The sequence below is a fragment of the Athene noctua genome, chromosome 7, assembly GCF_965140245.1.
Source record: "Athene noctua chromosome 7, bAthNoc1.hap1.1, whole genome shotgun sequence".
Lineage (NCBI taxonomy): Eukaryota > Metazoa > Chordata > Aves > Strigiformes > Strigidae > Athene > Athene noctua.
The window spans coordinates 34,006,545-34,029,067 of NC_134043.1; the positions used below are offsets into that span (position 1 = coordinate 34,006,545).

The 22,523-nt window shown below is 37.5% G+C and overlaps 2 protein-coding genes across 3 annotated transcripts in view; both read left to right on the plus strand.

The window, feature by feature from the left end:
* ITGAV (integrin subunit alpha V) overlaps positions 1-17,745 on the plus strand; it is a 51,020-nt gene extending 33,275 nt beyond the window's left edge. For both annotated transcript variants that reach the window (XM_074910550.1, XM_074910549.1), the window contains 12 exons: positions 126-193; positions 1,386-1,533; positions 2,662-2,754; positions 3,785-3,864; positions 5,420-5,500; positions 6,540-6,645; positions 7,552-7,710; positions 8,663-8,776; positions 10,341-10,454; positions 10,547-10,654; positions 11,651-11,773; positions 12,146-17,745. In XM_074910550.1, the coding sequence (XP_074766651.1) occupies positions 126-193; positions 1,386-1,533; positions 2,662-2,754; positions 3,785-3,864; positions 5,420-5,500; positions 6,540-6,645; positions 7,552-7,710; positions 8,663-8,776; positions 10,341-10,454; positions 10,547-10,654; positions 11,651-11,773; positions 12,146-12,241 (1,290 nt within the window). In that variant the 3' untranslated portion in view covers positions 12,242-17,745. The remainder of the gene's footprint in view (positions 1-125; positions 194-1,385; positions 1,534-2,661; positions 2,755-3,784; positions 3,865-5,419; positions 5,501-6,539; positions 6,646-7,551; positions 7,711-8,662; positions 8,777-10,340; positions 10,455-10,546; positions 10,655-11,650; positions 11,774-12,145) is intronic.
* A 2,051-nt stretch (positions 17,746-19,796) lies between these two features.
* The window catches only part of FAM171B (family with sequence similarity 171 member B), a 37,626-nt gene continuing 34,899 nt past the window's right edge, over positions 19,797-22,523 (plus strand). The window contains exon 1 of the mRNA XM_074910551.1: positions 19,797-20,058. Coding sequence (XP_074766652.1) covers positions 19,902-20,058 — 157 coding nt within the window. The 5' untranslated portion in view covers positions 19,797-19,901. The remainder of the gene's footprint in view (positions 20,059-22,523) is intronic.

A 22,523-nucleotide genomic window follows, 5' to 3' on the forward strand; every position in this document is an offset into this window, starting at 1 on the left:
AAAATATCTCATAACCAGCTATTTAGAAATTTTTTTTAATTTGGTGGTGAAACAGTATTATTGGAAATGTATGTTAGAACACATACAGGAATTATTACAACACTATCCATTTCATTTTTGTGCAGGCACATATTCTGCTGGATTGTGGTGATGATAATATCTGCAAACCAAAGCTGGAGGTTTCTGTAGAAAGGTAAATACATTGGGAAAATAATGCAGGGAAAACTAACTTCCCTACTTGAATTCTAAACTTGAAGAGCTTGTAATACTTTTTCTTAAATGGATGTATGGAAATAAATAGGACTCCTCAGTGTATACAATCTAAACTGATACTTACTTGTTTTAAGGAAAATCCATTCTCTGCTTTGTAACCTAATATCTTTAGCATGTAATACAGGGAGAGCACACATTCTCACCCCCGCCCTTGCCCCCACTGTAAGTACACAGTATTTATTTGTATATTTGCAAAGATGGACATGCATAGCAAGCATAACCCAGTGTTAGCTGCAATTGTACCACTGTTCCATTATTTTATACTAGACAGACACTTGAAGACATGAACAGGCATGATTTTATCCAGGTGGAGTAGGACTGTGTTGTCACACATATGAAAAAAATATTGATATTGGTAATATCTTTTATTAAACCTGGGAAAAAGAAACAAGTTTTAACTCAGTTTCGTGAGTCTGGGCTTTTTGTGCTTTCTATGCCTGAAAGCCATTCTTAGTGTATTATCTCTACTTATAAATGTCAGCTGTTTTGGTTGGGGTTTTTTTATGCCCTTAGTGCAGAGCTATAGCATATGCCCATGCATGTAAGTAGTACAGTTCACAAGCATACCAATTTGTGCAAATGCTTTAGAAACATTGAACATCGGTGCAGGTACAGTTAGGTTTCCTTATAGTTGGTGAAATGAAAATACGTTGTTTAGAAAGATATTATTTTTTTTATCTGAAACAAACGTATTACAGAGGTCTTAGCTGTATTCTGTAACTTAGCCTTTCATCAGGTTTTTTTATAAATGGGTGGTTGTGCCTCTGCTAAGTAGGCATGTAATTCAAAATGTACACAGTGATTTAGCTGCTCATAATTGTTTGTCCTTTGTTTAAAAAAAGTGTTGGTGGTTTTGTGGTTTATTTTAAATTTAATAAAAAAGATTCTTACAAAACAGCATGCAATATTTGCTCCATTTTTGTAATTATAGACATGTTTTTGTTTGAAACGTAGTGCAGAGTTCTCCTGATACTCCTGAAGAATGGGTACTGCCTCCAGATTTCTCTAATGTCTGTGCAATTTCAGAATATCTTTTGTTTTTATAAGTTCAACCAGTTCAATACACTTTGAAAGCTGAATGCAGAGCTCATTTCTACACTTGTTTTTTGTAGTGATCAGAAGCAGATCTATATTGGTGATGACAATCCCTTGACACTAATTGTCAATGCGCAGAATCAAGGGGAAGGAGCCTACGAAGCAGAACTCTTTGTCATCGTTCCACCCGAAGCAGATTTCATCGGTGTTGTTCGTAACAACGAGGTAAAATTCCAATTATTTTTCTTCTTTGTGTAGTCATATTTCAGGTGCTGCTTTGGAAGTCTGTGGGAGAGGGTCTATCACTGGTGGGTTTTATGCTTCAATCTGAAAGTAAAGCACCAAAAAAATGATAAGGTTCTTCCAAGCCCCAAGGCTATATAACAGCTGGCTGGATGGCTTCAATTCAAGAGCCTACTGGTAGCAACAAAGGAGAATCATCTGTGTGACCGACACAGTTTATCTGCTACAAGTCTTTATTTGAACAGTACCCTTGTTAATTTATTTTAAATTTTGATTTAGCATGTCATGTGCTAGGTAAAGAGCTGGGCACCTGTGAGGCAAAAAGCGATGTTGGGGATTGCTAGTCTCCTCCACCTAAGTATGTAGAAAGTCTTGGGTGTCAGTTATCCTGACTACACAGAATATTAAAACTTATTCCCTGACTTTCCTTTTATAGCCCATTATACCTATATATAAGTAATATATACTTTCTGATTTGCTTCATCTTTGTTTTTACTGACTGTAAGCTATGATCAGTCAACGTGTCTGTAAAGTTGCAGAATGTTAAGGGGGGAAACTATTTTCCCCCTGTATCAGAGGATTCTAACTTTGATACCATATCCTTCCTATATGTTGGACGATGCCTTGGTTTGGTTCTCCATTTTGCCTCTGCTACTCTAGAGCTTTGTGATCTGGCTTTATCCAAAATCTGATATCTCCTCTAAAACCTCTTTTTGAATAAGTTAGTAAGTATTCATGTTATTTTGCCTTCCAATCTTTATTTTTCTATGGAGAATTTGCCTGATTGTCGAAGTTTCTTTATGTAGGTTTTAACGAATCATGTGAAGAAATGCTTTAGGTCACAAAAATCATCAATGCTACCCAATATAAGTGTGTTGAATTTATCTTTTTATAACCTTGGAAAGAGCTTCCACGTCATATCAAAAATATTTGTCTCCATGGAGACTTTCATAATCAAGATTTTATTTAATTTTAGTGCTTGACTGTGTTAGGACTGAGCAATTATATTAAAATTAAAACAGTGTGTCTAGAACTTTTCTCCAGGCTTTCATACAGGTGTCCAGATATAAGGAATGACATTCCTTAATATTTCTTTCTCGTTTAATGCAGGCTTTAGCAAGACTGTCATGTGCATTTAAAACAGAGAATCAAACTCGCATGGTAGTTTGTGACCTGGGAAATCCCATGAAAGCAGGAACTAAGGTAAGGTTTGGTCAAACAGGTGTCCAGTAGCTCAAACTGGAGTCCATTTTTCTTTATTGCAGTAGTGTTTGGGCAGGATGTTTACACATAGGATTAAATTTAGCTGCAATTTAGATGCCCACATGTTTAGTTCAGTGGTAATTGGTTTCAACTTTATAGGTAAATTAAAGGCTGAAAGAAGTGTTCATGAGTGTTATGATGCAACTCAAGAGGAGTAGTTCATTAAACAGTGGAATTAAAGTACTTCGGTCCCTCGTGAGTTTGTCTTTAGATTGATACATATTTTTTAGCACATAATAAAGAGCTAGTCAGTAACACACCTTTCTCTTAGTGGAAACCTAATAGTGCTTCTCTCTTCTGCCTAGTTTTGTGAAGTTTGAGACAAGAGTTTGGTCTAGTTGAGACCTTTGCCCTTCCACCAAATGTAGCTGAAATTGGAGGAATTAAAAAAAACCTATTAGTGGGTCCTGGCAGATATTAAGATGATATGACCTAATGTCTTGTTTTTTGTGGAAAAAAAGTTAAATCAGTCATAATTGTGAACTTTGATGGTGCTTTTCCTCCAAGAGACACTTTGTATGGATCAATAAATGCTATTTCTCAAGCTTTTCAAAGTATATCAAGCTGAACTGTACAGATGTTGCAGCAACTATCATGCACTGACTTAGAACAAACCTTGGGAACTGAATTTAGAATCATTAAAGTGTGCACTGTTCTTTAGGCTACAGTACTTCTTAAAACATGTAGGGAGGCTCAGTTATGTGTAAAAATGGCTGAAACAAGGGAGGTGAGCATAATGTAAACTTTACATTTCCATTTTGTGGCAGTGGTGCATTGGCTGAAATCTACAGAGAGCGCGGTACGTTTATAGTCCTGATGAACTGGACAGGTTTTATTTGCCAATTTTCGGTGTATGTTCTCTTATGACCATGAGCCTCAAGCAATTTTGTTGTAGTATGATAGTATTAAGAAGCTTTTATTGTATATTTTATTGTGCTTCCACTGAACCACAGTAATTTTTTTTCTGAAGCTATTGGCTGGCCTGCGTTTCAGCGTGCACCAGCAGTCTGAAATGGATACCTCTGTGAAGTTTGACTTGCAAATCCGAAGGTATGGAGATCTATGAGTGTGTACCTCACCTGGTAGAGAACATGCTAAATAAACAGGCTGTAAACTACACAGTTTCAGTCTGGACTAATTTTTGGTCTTTGCCTTGTAATTATTTAAAAGATAAACATCTTTTTAATTAATTACATTTTCTAAAATAGAGGAAAAAATGTAAGAAAACACAGCTTTCTCTTTGAATGGAGTTTCTTTTGCTTACAGCTTTTAGACAGGTCATGCCACGAGTGAAATACTAATAATGGGGAACAAAACTATTTAAAGTGTTTCAAGAAACACCTGCATACTATTGTGATCTCCTGATACTTGTGTAGTGCCACAGAATGACTTGTGTCTTTGAGTTTCTAGCCCTGTTTTAAAACTGATGTTTGAACTTTGAATTCCTTCTGTTGTAAAGCCAGAATTTCAAATTTTGTGTATTTTGAGGATGAGAGATAGAAGTCTTTCAGAAAAGTCAATGCATGTGATGGTCTGAGCGGAAGCAGCATGCAGTGTTCCATTTTAAGTGTTTTACAGTAGCCAGCATAAGAGTCTAAAAATGAAATGGAACAAAACAGTAGTGTTCCTGTCAATTATAAGATGAGCATGGCACTTTCATATTTATATGATATATAAATTTGAATTTATACCTACTGGAGATATTATTTAAAATTTGAGATGTGATCAATAGGAATCTCTCTACCCAATACAGTTTTATGTTGCTTAATGGACAGTGCAAATAAAGCTGCTATTTCTTCCCCATGGTGGACCAAAAGATATTTTTTCCATTTAAGGACTTCATTTTTCTTTAATATAGTGAATAAATTATTCTCATCCACAAATGCTTATTTCATCTACAAGAGTTAAGTTTAAACCTGCCATTCTATTTTAATGATATAGTGGTTTGCCATAGTGATCAAAGGCCTAGGCAGCATTAAATATCTCTTTGATCTCACGTGGCTGGCTGTTCAATTTTTTTCTCTCCTCTCCATCAGCTAGTAAACTGTGCCAGTGGCATGTGACTCCATTTCTTTTTAAAGAAAGTGCAGGATCTTCTCTGGGGTGTCTGTCGTCTTCCCTGGGCTGACAGTGGTCGGTCACTAACCAGCTTTCACTGGGAGAAAAATCAGTCAGTGATATTTGTTAAGTCGTGCTCTTCTGATGGAAGAGAAAGGACATTTCTGTAACATTTTATGGCTTTTATGGAAGGACTTCTGAATGCAAGAACAGTGATGCAATCTGCTAGCTGTATAGTTGATGATACCCCACAGCAATGGCATTTGAGGTTTTTTATATGTGGCAGCTAAGGAACAGAGGCAGCGTTAGATTTGTGTCCTTTATTGACTTCTCCCTGCTGAGGGACCTCCAAACTGCGCTGGGGGTGGGACTGTCATGCGTTTTAGTGAGAACTTGCTGGAATCTGCTCCTTGGTTTTTAGTAAATGTGCTTTCCTACAGTGGCTCGAAAATCATGTTGTGATGTTACATACAATTATGTTAAAGTTGGGTTGTTTTTAATACTTAGCTTATTTCATGTAAGAAATTAACTTTGATTTTCTCTGCAGTTCCAACCTGTATGACAATCTAAGTCCAGTAGCATTCTATCAGGCTGACCTTGCTATTTTAGCAGCTGTTGAAATTAGAGGGTAAGCACTGATACTATTTTGATAAACATCTTTCTTAAATGAGCTTTGTATGTATCCATCTTCATATTCATTGAACTTTTTTCAGGTCTGTGTAAATTTTCAGGAAGCCTTGGGGAATTTTTAATCATAAAGAAAATACGGTTCTCTCTAGCCACCCTTTGGACGTTCGGATTTTAAATAATTCCAAATAGTTACAAAATTAATTCCAAAATGGAATATTGTACCTCTATTACTAGAGGTGGTTTTAGAAGAAAAAAAGAGCCTCTCATTTTTGCAGTTGCACACATTTCTCCAGGTCACTTTCCTCATCCACAAACTGACTGTATTTTTATCCAGAAACCTTTGATGCATTTTCTAAAAGTGAAAGTCCTATTGAAGATAAATTTGCAGTGCCTTCACCTTCTTCAGTCTTAAGCATAGTATTAATATTGTAGTGACTCCATTTACCTCCATTACTCTGCTTATCAGAAATCTATATTTCACACATAGAAGTTATACAGTCCTCTTGCTTAGCCAGTTAACTCAAATTCCCAACTCATAATTCTTTAAAATTTCCACTATATTGATTGCTGTGATCTAACTTTGTTAATATCTGAGACATGCAGGGATGACACAGCTGAAAAGCATTATTGCTAGCTTCGAGGTTTTCAGTGCATGCTGAATTATTCTTCTGACTGTGCTGATAATTCTCTACATCATCAATATTTCTCATTATCAAAGTATTTCACACTCTGTATTTTTGGATGACATGTATGTATCTTGACTCTATTAATAGTTTACTAAATACTGTAGGATGAATCCAAAGTTTAGGAGAGGAAAAAAATGTTTCTAAATACAAAGTTCATCTTTTTGTGTAGAGAAGAAAACTGAACGTTTAATATACAGGCCACTCAAAATCTGTTCTTTATGGTTTTATATACAGTGGATGAAAAACTGGAGATTGTATTTTAAGCATGTTGATTTTTTTTTTAGATGTTCTAGAGAATTACATCTATCATTTCATACTATAAAATAACGACTTGTTTGCTCTGCTGTTTAGTGTGTCATCTCCTGATCACATATTCCTTCCTATTGCAAACTGGCAGCCAAAGGAGAATCCCGAAACAGAAGATGATATTGGGCCTCTAGTTCAGCATATCTATGAGGTATGCAATTACTGCTAATTTCAATTACATAGTTCTGTGATAGATGAAATCTTTTGGTGTAGCTTTCTCTGGAGTAAATTATAAATTTTTTTCTTCATTTTGTTCTTTCATGGAAATAAAGATTTATTTGTGGGTTTTTTTAATGCTGGGTCAATAATTGTTATCTGCAAGAAGGGATGGAATGCCTGCAATTAGTGTAGCAGGAGTGGCCACATAAAGAGGATGATTTTTTACATCATTATATATATTTTATTTTCTAGCCCTTTGAAATCTAGGCTAAAACATTTGAAGTAACTTGATCTCAGAAAATTACTTATGTCTGTAAATTATTTAGTATCCTCATCTGTAGTCCAACTGTTCTGAATCATTATTGTAAAATTTTTTGCCTTGAAACATTTTAACTATTTAAAATGTCCTTAAAAGAATGATCACAGCTTTAATGTAGATTGTTTAATTAAATAAGACTTACTGAGAGTGCTGTGTGAATAATAGTTAAAAGTTGTTCTAGAACTTAAGGGAACATTTATCTAACGAAACTTATGTAGCTGTGCTCAGAATATCTTGGCTGAGACACATACAGTGGCTGTGATTCATCCAATAGACTAGAAAAAGAATACATTTTTTCAAGGAAAAAAAATTTGCATTTCTTCAAGGCAAAAAAATGTAATGCTATATAGCTTTTCTTTGAAGTAATTTTTATCAAATTACAGAAGTAATTTTAAGTTTTGTCTGCTGGGGGAACTGAAGTTTAGGTACCACTTTTAGGTAAAGTTGTCGATGCTATTGTCGTAAGTGGTTGAGGTAGCAGCAGTATCATCTATGGCTCAAATATAAAACAACTGTATTCACATTAACAAAGAAGGTGACATGGGGTTTTTTACATGTTAACTTTATTTTCATAATCAGCTGAGAAACAATGGTCCAAGTGCATTCAGCAAGGTGATGATGACTGTGCAGTGGCCTTACAAATATAAAAACTACACCCTGTTGTATATTGTTCAGTATGAAATTGATGGTCCCATGAATTGCACTTCTGATATGGAAATCAATCCATTGAAAATTAAGGTAAGCAAGACTTTGCTTATGTTCGCATGGAGTGAAGTATGTTTGTTTTGGAACCACACTCAGAATACCCAAATCCCTGGAAATATCTAACACTGAGTTAAGTTTTCATCTGTTTCTGAGGAACAAGACTGCACTGTTTGATAGCATTTGTCAATGCATATAGCAGGTGAAAAAAAAAAAAAAGATTGTCAACTCAGATAAATTTGTCTTGTTTCTTTTAGTTATGGTGTTTTTGTTGGTTTTTTTCTTTTTCTTGAAGACTGTACTGTATGAGTTTTAAGTCCAAAGCAATGGAATTGACTGAACAAAAACATTCCAGATGCTTCTGGACTGTTTATGTAAATTTTACGGGGTTTCTGTCTTGGAAGAAAATGGTGTTATTTTTTCTGTTACTAGCTTATTTATCTAGGCCCTCATCCAAATGCCACAGAGGTCAACAGGGGTGTTTTAGTAGGGTAGGGCTTAAAAGTATGCTATCACTGCCAGCAAAACGTGCAGTTTGCAGGGCACAGAGCAGAAGAAACTCCTTTCTACATTGCATTAGACAAAGAAACACAGACAAAAACCAGCAAGTTTGAGAGCAGAGAGCTGAATTCTAAGACAGTTTAGAACAAGAAGTAAAAATCAATATATTAGTTCTAGAAGAACTGAAGCAAACATATGTATAAAAAGACTAAGGGAAGATATTCAATGTATAGAACAACAAAGAATACTTGTGTATTTTTGATAATCAGAAAGCAACTTTAGTGAACATATAAATACAAATTTCCTCTAGAAAAGGCAGGAGTAACATTTTAATTACAGCTGTAGGTAAAGCCAGGTTCTGAAGAACAGCTAGGACAGAGGGAGAGAAACCTGATCAGTTATATCTTTTCTTGACTTTGACTTTCAAGTCTACAAATATCTAAATGTAAGAATTACTTATTATTTGGGCTTTCTTGCTGTATCCTAGATTTCGGCTTCTAAAGATGATGATAAGAATGAAACACTTAGCAGGGAAGATAATCGTGATCATCGTATCAGTCAAAGGGATGTAACTGCCGTCGAAGGAGATGTGCATACTTTGGTAAGCTCTCAACATTAATGTGTTGATTGTATTTTCATTTTTTAAAAAATGAAGATGGAGATGAATGCTTCATGAGATGAAGAATCATTTCAGAAAATCCATGTTCTGTATTTAAATGATTAACAGACAAAAATGTCTTATGCTCTGGAGCTGTTTTGTGTTTTTTTTTTTTCCAATGTGCATCACTTTTCCTTGGGGTAGTCAGCCAGTGAGCCATAAGCCTACAGTTTTGTGCTGTTGTAAGTCCTTAAAAACACAGGTCAAGTTGGGCACTTCATGCAATGTCAGTCTCTTCTATATTGTGTTATTCTCTGACATTGAAAATCAGTACTTCATAGGAAGAAGACTGGTAAAATAAGGTAACTGAAAGGAAGCAGGTGAGTGCTGCAGTCATCATCTTTGCTACAAATTACAGCTGATTCCACAACATGTGTTTCCTAGCTGATCAGTGGATATTCTGCAGTCAGACACATGGAGAACCATCAAAGATGAGAAATAATCTGTAATAAAAAGTAAATATATTTCTGTATCAGTGTTTTTGTTAACTGCACTTGCAGACATGAACCTATTGCTGCTTTGGGCAAGGCAGGACACATGGGGAGCTGAGAGAAAGGCTTGGGAGTTTAGGGGGGACCAGCAGGGCTATGGCAGTACAACCCTGATTCCAGAAACATTTAGGCTTTGGAGAGGACAAGAAAAGGGTTGAGCAAAGAAAGTGAAAATAGGAATTAAATTCTTATTTTATGGTGAGAAAAGTTTTGGGGTTTTTTTAGATAGAAACTGCAAATGCTTTTCAGTATATATAAATGCAGTTCTAAAGTTTTGGTTTTTTGAGGGTTTGGTTTTTGCCAGACCTTCCCAATGACTTAGCAGGATTTCACCCCAGAGACTAATACCCAATATTCATAATAATTGAACTGAGTTGTACTTACACGGGCAGATGTCCCTACACTTTGCAATGCTTTTATCTGTAGTACAGCTAAAATCACAATTATAAAATGAAGCCTTGTTTTGCTCTGCTTTGTTCTTGAAATACTGATCGTTTGGCATCAATATTATCTGATGGATTTTAATGGAAATGTGGTTGAGGAAGGCCAGTTGAACTGCTGTAGTCCTAAGTATGGCTTATAGATAAAGTCAGTTAAATTTAAAGACTTCCACTGAATGCAACAAAGCATGTTTTGTTGGCGCCAAGTGCAGTTAATTGCTGTGAGTTTTCCTATCAAAAAACATGTGGATGATGGTAACGTGAATTGACCAGAAACCGCCCCCCTACCCTCCAACATTTTTTCCTACTTACGTAGCTGAAGTACATACCTTAAAGCTACTGACAGCTGTTTCACCTTTGGGATCCAAGTGGCTTACATAATATTTTTCTGAATGCAAGGTTATGGGATACCATAAGTAATTATTCAATATTGTGGGTTATTTAATATGTTTGAATAGTTTATGGTGCTTTGCCAGGAAAGGAGGACAATAAAGTAAGTATACGAGTAAAGTAACGCCATTAATGACTTCTCAAATATTTTTGTATTTGTAATATCATTCCTGTTTTTATATGCAGGGCTGTGGAACTGCTGATTGTTTAAAGATAGTCTGTCAAGTTGGCCATCTGGAAAGGGGAAAGAGTGCAATATTGTATTTAAAATCACGCCTTTGGACCCAAACTTTCATGAATGTGAGTGACTGAATATTCTGTCCCTGCTTCTGAAACATAAAAAGTGATTTTTGTGTCCACATGCCGTACTAATTCTGTTTTTTCTTACACAGAAAGAAAATCAGAATCACTCCTATTCTCTCAAATCATCCGCTTCTTTCAATGTTATAGAGTTCCCCTATAAGAACCTTTCCTTTGAAGATATCCACAATTCTACAGTAGTAAGTCATTTACATCCATCTTGAGTTGCCATACATTGAAATATTTTGAAATTAATATAAAAACAATGATTGTCAAGTAGCTTTTTTATGTGGCTTGGTATAATTGTAATTGTATCAAATACCTGATTCATATTTTAATTTCAGTTAGACACATATAGTTGAGGGTAAAACAAAAATTTTTGTCCTAAAACTAGAGTTAACAATATTTGTAGCTTTAAAGACTTAACTAAAAATGAAAAAAATAATTAATAATCCTGATGTTTTTAGGATTAATGCCATTGTTGAGAAATGTATTACTTGAAAATTCTCTCCTACTATAGTAGCACTTAGAGCTTGAATAATGGAGCTTTATTATATTATATGAAGTACAATGTGAATGTGGAACAGAAAGACCATCTGTGCCCTAGAGGGTTTCAAAGAGAAAGGAGACAGGGTGCAAACAGAAAGGAAGGTATAGGCCATTTATTTGGGCTGCCAAATTGAAAGTTTTTGGTAGGCTCTATAGCATAAAAGATCTTAAAGTCGTTGAAAAGGATTGTGATTGATTTCTTTTTGAATATGGTTTCTATTGACTGTTATTTTCTCTCCTAAGCCTTGTAGAGTTGATTTTTGTTTCAAGAAATACTGCCTTTTTAGAAAAAAAGGAAAAGCCCTGAATTATTTTTCTCTTAATTCCCAAATATTTCCAGATTCCTACAGTTTTAATGAAAATCATCAAGCATTACAGAATACATGTAGCTATGGTATCACTGATTGAAAAACAAACAAAAAACTCCAAACCCCTGTTTTTATGTAATTTTACATTTCTATTAAATTTGGATCAGTGAAGCTTTTATGTCACTATTACTCTACAGCTGCTTACTCACATTGGAGAGAAAAGATATTTTATGATGGGTTATTTTAAACACTACAGAATAAAGATATACAAGACCTAAACTGCATGAATGAACTCGGCATGTCACTCCTGTGCAAAGTCTGATATTGTTTTTCTGTTAGGTTACTACAAATATTACATGGGGCATTCAACCACAGCCTATGCCTGTGCCAGTGTGGGTTATAATTTTGGCTGTCCTAGCAGGATTATTGCTCTTGGCTGTTCTAGTGTTTGTTATGTACAGGGTAAGTACTGCATTTGGGTTTTCTGTATTGTTTTCTTTTCCTTACTGGTCATGTATTACTTCAAATAGTACCAGCAGCTTCCAGAAATACCTTTGTCCTCTAATCATCTGAATCAGTTAAGTTTTTGGATAACTGTAAAAACTTTTCACTTTGTCCAGAAGAAGTTAAGTAAAAGAGGATGTCTGTGATTGTGACGAATTAGTTTAATTTTTCAGATGGTATTTATTTGGCTTTGGCAGTCCAAAATAAGAAAAAAAGAGTAGGAGGGAAAAAACCAAATAATTAATCAGTTAAGATCTGATCAAGAAGGAAAGTATGCATGTACATTGTGAAAATCACACTGCAATTTCTTTATTCTTCTCTGAATCACAGATGGGCTTTTTCAAACGTGTAAGACCACCTCAGGAAGAACAAGAAAGAGAACAGCTGCAACCGCATGAGAATGGGGAAGGCACATCAGAAGCTTAAACAGAGTTTTATCTGTGACACGTTCTGAAATCTTTAAATGCCGACATCTTGGTTACAAATATTGCTTTCCTCCTTAAGGAAAGAAACACTCATGACTGCAAAGCTGCTGGTCTCAGAAGAGATCAGCACGTACAAAATAAATTCTCCTTTTTGTATTAATTATGTTCATACATGTGACTAACGCATCTGCACTGATTTGTGTGTGAAAAAATCAAGTAATATGTAGTGCTATGATTTTGCTTATTGGGATATAGGAGACTCATCTTTTTTGATTCACGGACCAACTTTACATGAATTGCTACGCAGATTCTGCATTTGCTCCTGAAGCAAACAGCTTCCGTAGATACTTGCTGGATTACACGTTTAGTTTTGATTAATTTTTGTTGGAGTACGCTACATTTCATTTCCTAGCTCTTGAAAGCTAGTTGCACAAAAAAATGAACACAGCTTGTTTGACAAAACTGAAGAATATTCTTTGACTCATTAACTCTGCTGATGATTTTCCTCCTGCTCAAAAAATATGAAAAAGATTTTTCAGTGGAATCATTCACAGCTGATACTTAATCTGCATGCCTGTTCCTCTTCCTGTTGAGTCATCTGTCTTGTGGTTTCTCTCTAGACTTTACAAATATTGTTCTCCAGGTCCTGGGTCTCTTACTGTAGGGATTGAGCCTACAGAAACAAGTGAGCGGTAGAAAGCTGGGGATGATGTACTTTCGATGGGACCTAGTAAAAAGATTCAGGGTGAGATTCAAAGACCGCTGTGCATTTCCACGGAGCAGGGTCCAGGTGTTCCACAGAAGTCTTGGCAGTATGGATCCGTTCAGGTACTGCCAGGGACAAGATGCTGGACTGTCGCTGCCAAAAGACATGTCTGATGAGAAAACCCATAGCCTTTATGTTCCCAGGTCAAACTTCCACTGCGTTTGAGCCTAAGTCTGTATATTACGTGGGTTGAATTTCAGTTTCTGGTAAAACAATGGAGGGAATACTTTGTGACACGTTACCTGATGCACTGCAAGGAAGCTGTTGTTAATTCTCACATTCCGTGGTTGACCGTGTCCAAGTGCAGGATGCAGTAATATAGAGAATGTTTATACTAGACTATCTGCCAGCCAAATGGATCTAGATTACATCAGTACTTTAGCCACACTCATGCCTGCCTTGCCACCGGCCCTGAGAGAACAGTGAGCTTGCCGAATGAAGCAGAGTATAGCTGGCAATGCAAAAGGGTTTGAAAAGAGAAGGTTGGTTTGGCTTGTTCCATTTCAGTCAGTCATTGTTTCATTCATTGTACATTTCATTGCACAAAAGACATTTCATTGCACAAGACATTTCATTATGTTCAATACATTTCATTACCAGAAAAGACACTAAATATCTTGTTTTACAGTTGTTTTTTAAACATATGAAAAGTTCAGTGGTTTAAAGCCACAGGTTTATGTCATTGTTGGCTTATTTTCCTCAACACTGGTGTGGTAAAGTGAAGCTTCTTATGTGTAGGAGAGAATGCAAGAACATTGTCTATATGCACTTCAGTAGACGTGTAATTGCAAATTAGGAGGTTGGTTGGCTTGCAACCACATGTAGCTGTGTTGCACAAATCTTGAGTGGACATACTTAAACTATTACAGAGGTGCCTTATGATTTGTATATTCCCTATTCCAGAAAGGGAATAAATTACATTACAAACTCCCTGTATGCAGACACATACAGAAAGGAAGACTCCTACTGTAATTATACCAGTGACATTTCTATGTAGACAAGCTCTTAAAAGGATAGAAACTCTGGTTTGATTTGGTTTTGTATCTTGTGGGTCCTGTTCAAAGCTGCATCTCCCACGTAAATACTTCAATGTCCAGTAAACCCAGAATTACCTGAAATGAACAGTTTGATTCAACTCTCATTTCTGCATCCTTTCTGGGATTTAAAAATACCAGATTTTAGAAGTTTTAAAATTTAAGGAGTTTTAAAATTTAAAATGGCTTTCCTTAAGTCCACTCTTATTCACAGAACCATGATGGCATTTGAGTCATTAAGAGAGACAGCATAAAGTCTGCGGGGGCCAGTACATGTATCGTACACAGGTTTGCATATTTATCCATTTACATGTTCTTGTTTTAGACAATTTGTTTAGATTTAATTAGTTTATATGAGAGGGTATAATTCTGCTTTCAGTGGACTTTCAAGGTCTTCAGGCCAATGGTTTCTTTGTCTTCTAGTATTGTTACGAGTAATACAGTCAAGAATCAGGAGTCAGGCTTTGATCCTGGCCTCAAACTGTGACTTTGATAAAACGCAGTTTCAGTTACTTACATGGGCTTCTAGTTCACACATTTTGTCAGCTGATTATTGATATGCATGCAGACTGTTTTTACCCAGTCTTAATCTTAGTAGGTTAAGAAGTTTAAGAGTCCATCAGACAGATTATAGCTCTAATTCTTAACACGTGTGCGTTCATTACATGTGCACACCATGTTGACTTGAAATTTATTAGGCTACTTGCATGTCTAGACGTTATAAGGAGATGAAAATTAAAAAAAAAAAAAAAAAGGCAGGATCAGGATCTCTTCAGCTCACATGGAAGGGGTACCGTAGCATTGTTAATGTCAGTACTAACTGCATCTTAAGTTTACTGTGGCAACTGGAAACTCTAATTTTGCCGATTTTCAGGATAGATAGGTACATTTTTTTGGTACAACTACTGTAGCTATGGAAATTTTTTTCCATTTATTGAAGTTACATAAAGTCAAGCTTATTTAAATGATTTCTGTTTTCTTGTACGCTACTGGAGAATAAAAGCAAACAGTTGTTTCTCCCGTGTCCATTAATTTCCAGTTTGGTTAAAAAACCCCAAACAGTAGCATATGTAAATGGACTATACAGGTTACTTAGTGAGCATAGATAGAGCACCCCAAATTCAGTTTAAAGTAACATTCGTGTTTCAGGAAAATTCTGAGCAGGATGTTTTCCTGAATGGGGGTGCAGGAAACATTTGATATCACATTCTAGATTTAGCAGTAAGATTACAGACTATCTATGTACTTGTCAGTATAAATTTCACACTGACTTACAGGCATTGATGTATTATTGTAGAATGATGTTAAAAGCTTTAAAGAAACTTAAAAAAAATGTATTTTTGAATTAAATTAATGCCCTTGAGTCAAAGTTGATGTAAGTTGCATACTGCAAACATGAAAAAGGTACAATAACAGAGAATTAGTACTCTTTTGAGAGTTGTTTCAGAAATATACTTTTTATTAATATAAAATCAACAGCTACGTAAATATTTAGACAAATTATTTTAAGAGCTACATCTTTTATAATGAAATAAGAAATTCTGTATATACTCCAGTTTGCAGTTATTGCAGCATCTCGTCATCAATATTAAAAAGTGATTTATCTTAGAAAATGCACACTATCAATATTTAGAAAACGTGAAGCCAGGAACCTAATTTATAGGCTTACATTTCTTTCAAGAAACTACCAAATTGTGCTGATAGCTTTTGTTTAAGCATGACTGCAAAGTCAAATATGGGATACATTTATCAATGTAAGTTGGAATCTTAGAGGAAATATTCACAGATATCAGTATCAAGTTTATAATCTTATTTGTCCCATCTTTCTGTTTTAAATTTTGATTTACACATTGATCTTTGATTCATATAACTCATGTGGAAACTTTTAAGAAATTTTATTATATATACTCTATAACACATTTATTCCAAGCAAAGATTTTTAATATTTAGTTGTTTCTAAACTTGTGTCCATGCTTAGTCTTCAAGGTAAACTCACACAGATATTTTGAAAATATTTCAGCTATAATCAGCATGTTCATGTGATTTGAAGGATTCATGTTGCACCTGGATTTTTGCAACATTTGGGTTTGCCCTGGCATAGGCGCTGTAGTATTTTTTCCCACGCCCTGACAAATAGTCACAGAGCAGCAATTACCCTGGTGAAAATCAGGGGTTTCAAAGTAGTCAGTTTTTGTCTTCTGTCCAGGCTAAGACTTGTTCCACAGTCTCGTGAAGTCACAGAAAACCTGACATTCATTACAACTGGTTTTGAATGTGACCCTTTGTGTTCAGTGCTGTTGGCTGTTAATGAGGGGGAAAAAAGCATTTTAGGAAAGGAAAATGGTAATCCAAAAAGTAAAAACGTGGTGGCAGACCACAGATGAGGCTTGCACAAAAGAGATGGTTTTGTTTGTTTGTCTCTTTCTGAGATGGGAAGAACCCATTAGTTCTCTGTTGGCAGTGGCCTCCTATCACAAACAAATCCCACAGTTTGGATCATGTTTATATGCTGAGCTCTAATCACTCTTGTTGACTTTAGTGGGATCTGAACTCCTTGGTACTGAATCTCAAGCTTCTTAATTCCCAAGTGCAATATAACATGATCTGATCTAGTTCACTGCCAAGTCATCTGTTCACCTAAGAAGTGATGTAGCATTTGTTGACTTGCGGTGGTCAATATTTTAAAGGATATTAACAACACCAGTGTGTTAAATTGAGGTCATAAATGAATGGTATTGAAGGTTTTTTGATCACCCACATTGGGTGAAACATGATGTATATTCTAAAGTGTATCCATTACTAACTCTTGAGTTACAGAGAATTAATACAATATTCTTTAAGCCCAGTGTGGAAAATTTGACTAGAGATTATACAATAATGGGTTTGAGTCTGTAGTGCTACTACTGTTTCATGTGATTATGGTATTTAGTATTTTGGTCTATTTTTTTTCCAGTGTGTAGAATTTTTATATTACACAGGAAATCTAACCTTTTATGTAATGACCTTCTCCAAATATGCTGCATTAAGGTTGAAAAACTTGACCCTTGGCTTTTGCAAAGTAACTGAAGATTTAATGTAGCGTCGGAATCTTCAAAAAACTGTTACAGGTTTAGGTGGCCCTTTCTAGTCCATGAAGAAAAGAAACCTGTATTTGCTATGATACAAATATGTTGAAAATGTAACATTTTATTTCTTCGTCATAGAACTTTTTTCGCCTTTTTTGTTTTGCTCGTGCATTAAATCAGTAGAGCATTGTTTGCACAAGCAGAAAATTAACATACTAATGAGTGTGCTGCATTTTGAGTTTCTTAGTCATGTAGTAAATACTTGTAACAAATGGGAATAGTTTCAGTAACTACGAACTTCTTTCAAAGGTCTTAGGTACATTTAAGGAGAGCAATATACATTTGAAGTCACCTTATTTTTATTAAATTATAAAACTTGCAAAAAAAGTGCATATTGTGGCACGGTAATTTTGTACTGGTACCAAATATATAGCTATTAAGCTATGGTTTTCTTTCAACTCGTTCTTTTCAACCTAATTCAAATTTGATTGATTTTGTTAGGTTGTATTTTTATATCTATATATAAAATTTCAAAGTGTTATGATTGGATAATCTGAAAAATGTAAGTATTGAGTTCATTCTGATATTTACAATTTTGGAATAAAACATCTCTTAATTAACAGGAATTCTGGTTTTCTTTTTATCCTAGACATATTTTTAAAAATGCATTTAATTCATCTGAAAGTATTTCATAGTATGTCTGTAATCCACAATTATATACTAGATATTAAAAGCTCACGTTTACACAAATTTTACATTCTCCTCTAAAACATCTCATTAAAACATTGCAGCTGCCACGTTTGTTCAACTATTCCTCCCCAAATAAACTTAATTTATATCTTTCTAAAAGCCCAAGAGTACAAACATTTGGAAATGAACATGTGATCCACACTTTGCCAATACCACATACAAATTCGTTCCCAAAGGAAGCAAACTGCTCAGAGCGTTAGCTGGCTTTCTGTAGATGCCTTTCTTCCACCGTGAGACCACGCGACCTTGCAGGAATTCCAAAATGAATTCAACTCTAACAGAGGCTGTGCTGCAGCAGCCTCTTTCTCTTTGCAGTGCCCAGACAAGAGGTTGAAATAGGAAGCTGAGTGAGAGGATGTTAGGTAGGCACTGAACAAAGGTTTTTCTAAACAAGAGGGAGAATCTCTCCTTCTTGTGAGCTGCGGGAGGAGAGTTCCACATCAAGTAAATGATTGTTTGATTTGTCTGGGCTTTGTGCTCTTTTGCTTACTTGAAGGTCCTGTCAAATGAAATAATGTTTTCAGGGCACAGGTTTTTTTTGGTGATGATGAATAAAAGAGAAACTATTCTAAAGAAAAGCATTGAAGAATACCTGCTGAGGTGGGGGTACGTTTCCTAACGCAGCATTACTCTCCTGGCAGTGATTGTTCATAATGCACAAGTGGGTGAAGTCAGTCTGTTCTTTGGCAGTCCCAAAAGGGGCCAACAACCTCAGCAACTGTGATAAAAGTAACGTGTACTTTCTATGCCAATCCCAAATCTCCCTGAAGTCATTGTTAATGGCGTGACTTTATTACAGTGTACTGTATAGAATGAGATTAACTCGGAAGGAAAAATATTATTTTTGTTAGATTTTATAGGAGATCTGTTGAAAATATATACTGTAACCTGGGAGTTCCTCATTTCAGTATATTAAAATACTCCTTTGTAACTGTTCCCCTTTTTCCCTTGCATGGCAGAAATTTTCTGAGGTCTGGAAACTATAGAATTTGACCAAATATGTCATTATGTCACAAATAAAGACTTTTACTTGGCTAATCTTTATTAAAAGGCAAATAAAGGGATTTTATACTTTTCAAGGAAATTTATATTCACTGCTCAAACATACATTGAAAATGTAGTATCATCCAGTTCTACAAGTCCTTATTGTAAACGTTTGCCTCACTGAAATCATGGCACGGGCACACTCATCAACTCTACTGTGAAATTCGGTATGAAGCGGTCCCGGTATGTGTTCAGCTCGCAACCCCGGAGATGGCTGCATATGCTGTGGGTGAGTTTGGTTTGTTATTGAGCAATTTAAGTAGTTTTTCCACGATGCTGGTGGGTCTATACATGCCTTCCTCTTTTACCTGCGTTGATGTGCATCGTTCATTCTAAAGAACGCGTGATGTCTGATATCGGGACTGTGAATAAACGCGTAAATAAGGCAAAGACATGCCTGTGCGTAGAATCAGAGCTTTAGGAGATCCTCCTGAGAGCAAGGATGACTGCCACAAGGACTGCTTGCAACTTTCGAGTTGACACAAGGCAACGCTAAGTGCCCGCCCCGCTGCCAAATGCACTTTTAACACCCTCCCCAACAAATCTTCGAACCGCTGCCAGTTCGGAGGGCCCAAAGCAAGCCAGCAGGGTTTCGTTCCCTCGGTAACTCGGTTGAAGGCCGAGTAGGCCCCGCGCCCTTCTCCTCCCCTCAGCCAGGCGGCCGGCGGAGGGTGACACACCTCAGCCGGTACCGGCGAGGCTCCTCGGTAGAACCGCCGGCCCGCACCTCCTCACAGGGCCTCGGGGCCGCTCATGGCGGGCCGGGCCGGGGGCAGCGGGCGGCGAGGCGAGGCGAGGGGGCTCGGCCCCCTCGCCTCGCCTCGCCGCCCGCTGCCCCCGGCCCGGCCCGCGCCACCGCGGCCCCGCCTCGCCCGTTACGCGCTGGGGGCGGGGCGGCCCCTCGCCGCCGCAGTCCCGCCGCTGCCGCCGGAGCCGCCGGTCCCGGCCTGCCGCCCGCGTCCTCGCCCGCAATATGCCTCCGCTGCCCTCGGGCTGCCCGCCATGCCGGGGACCTGCGGGCGCCTCTCCTCCCTGCTGCTAGGGCTGGCGGTCGCGCTGCTGCTAATGGGGCGGCCGCCTCCCGTCGATACCGCCGCCCGCCCGCAGCAGCAGCGGGCGGCGCTGCCGGGGGGTGCCCCCGCCGCCGCTGCGGCCTCAGGTACCGATTCCCCGCCGCGTTCCCGCCTTCCCTGTGGAGATCTCTCTCCGGGGCCGCGCCGTCGGGGAGCCCCGTCGCGTCCCTCCCCGCCCCGGGTGCAGCGGGGCGCGTCGGTTCCGCCGGTCGGTGAAACCGCAGGGGGGGGGTCGTGGCACCCTGCGAGGGGCGGGCGGCATCCCCGGAGCGGAAAAAAAAATCCGAGCCGCGACGTTTTTAAGAAAGCAGGTAGCGGGCCCGAGGCGGCCGCTCCGGGGCGAGCGGGATCCATCTTTCATATACCCAGATATCTGTAGGCGGCGGCGGCAGCGGGTTACCGGCGGGCTGGGAAATACATCCCGGTAACCGGGTAGCCTCTTCCTTACCGAGTGGGAGATGCTCCCTCAGGTGCCAGGCAACTGGTGCCGGTGGATGCCTGTCTCCATGAATTCCGATTTGCTGGCAGGAGTCACCAGAGCAAGATATGTGTACCTACATAAACCCCACCATATTTAAAATATAAATATATTTTTTCTATATCTATTTGTATCAGTATAAAAATAAATAAAAGAAACCCCAGCTGATCGATGTGCAGTGCGTTAGCCTGTCAAATGAGTGATGGGGCTGGTGAGCTCGTTAGTTTTTGCAGCTCTGCAAAATGAGGAGATACGTCGTTTATCCAGCAGCTGAGAGTATGAAAATAATGTGCTTATTTCAATACTAGGCCTTGGTATTTAGGTCAGATGTGTGAGGTTAGCCCTTTGCAGAACTGAGGCAAGTGATAAGGTGTTGGTTCTATCGTCTAATTTAAAAAATAAGGGTATATTCTGAAGTCTTAGTGGCTGAAATTAGGATTAAGCCATCATTTTTCTTGATATACAGCCTCTCACCAAAGAATTTCAAAATGGTTTCAGGCATGAATTATTTAAGACCTTTTAGCATCAAGGCTCTGTTTGGACATATCACTAGAACATATGTTTCATTTTTAACATATATGCATGTTTCTATTTCCAGTTGACTTCGAGAAGCTATAAAATGTCCTTAGTTTTGGGCATATGGTTAATATTTTGCTGAAGGGAAGCCAATTTATAAAGCTGCCAAAGTATGTGTGTTAATTAGGAAATATAAGCAAAGATCTTGAATTAGGGTCTTGTAACTTCTTAAAGATGTAGAGCAAGAAACTAGATTTGGTAGGATATGTACACACTCTTAAATTCTCCTGATGCACTCCTAAAATGCCCTGATTTGCTTTTTGTTTTTTCTTGTGTTTTTCTTGGTTTTTACTGGGTTTTGTTTGCTTGGTTGATTTTTTTGTTTTGTTTTTTCTTTTCCAGACGTTTAAACTGTAAGACTTTAAAGAAGGGTATTTGATGAACAGCTTAGTTCTTGTTTTTATCTTTTGAACTGGTGATTTTTCATTTTTTTTTTCTTACTATGCTTCTAGAGGAATATACCATTAATCACCAGCAAACCTCACTTAAAAGACATTGGCAGCATTTCTAACTTGTGAACATTTTGCTCATTAAAAATTGAGTGGCAAAAAAAAGGGGGGGGGGGACAGTTTTTGTAATGCAATGATCCTCTTTGGTTTCAGGTATTGATTTCTTTCCCAGAAGCTTATCGCCTTCAGCACTGGCCAGAATCTTTGTTGGTACCAAACAATTTGATCCACGTGCTACCGGTTTGCTATTGTTGCTGTTGCAGACCCACAAGCCTAGTTGCTGTTGCTTTCTTTTATTTGCTTATTATGGTTTTTATTGTGCTTATTATTAGATTTTGAGGTATGAGTGTCCTGGAAATTTTGCATTACGCAGCTTTCATGATGAATCCCAGTTTATGAATATTAAACATTATCATTTGAACTGATCCTCAGCATTTGTTTATGTTATGTTTAACTGTATTTAAAGCTTTATTTCACTTGTTGGCTAGCTTTCTAATTGATCTTGATTAATTTTTTCTTTCATCAAAAAATGAAAAAAGCCAATACTGATGAACCTTTTAAAAAGACAAGCTAATCACTGCTATGAAACTTTTAATTATTCTGAAGAAGCTGCTAAGCACCTTTGGTTTTTTGTGGTATTTCCTTTCAGTAAAGCATGTAAGTAATTTTTGCTATATCGACATCTTTGAAATTTTAAAAAGGAAGAGCCTGACTCCAGATTTATTTTTATCAGATACTAATGTCTTTTTCATTAAATTCTCTTTTGATGGTTTACAGCTGAAAGGTGGGCAGGATAAATGGCTGTTGCCTTCCCATCAGAAGACTGGCAGCAGAGTAATTCCTAAGGGGCATGCTCTGAAGAGACCACTCCTGCCTCAGCTGCGGGTCCTGTGCTGGGAACTGCCAGGCAGGCAGCGGCTTCTGGAAGTGAGGAGGAGTCTGGCTGAATTTGGATTTATGCTCTGTGTTTGTGACTCCAGTGTCGCTAGAGCAAAGGAGCCTTATTCTCCTAACGTAGGGAAGGTGCAAAGCTAAGGTTGGAGTTCGC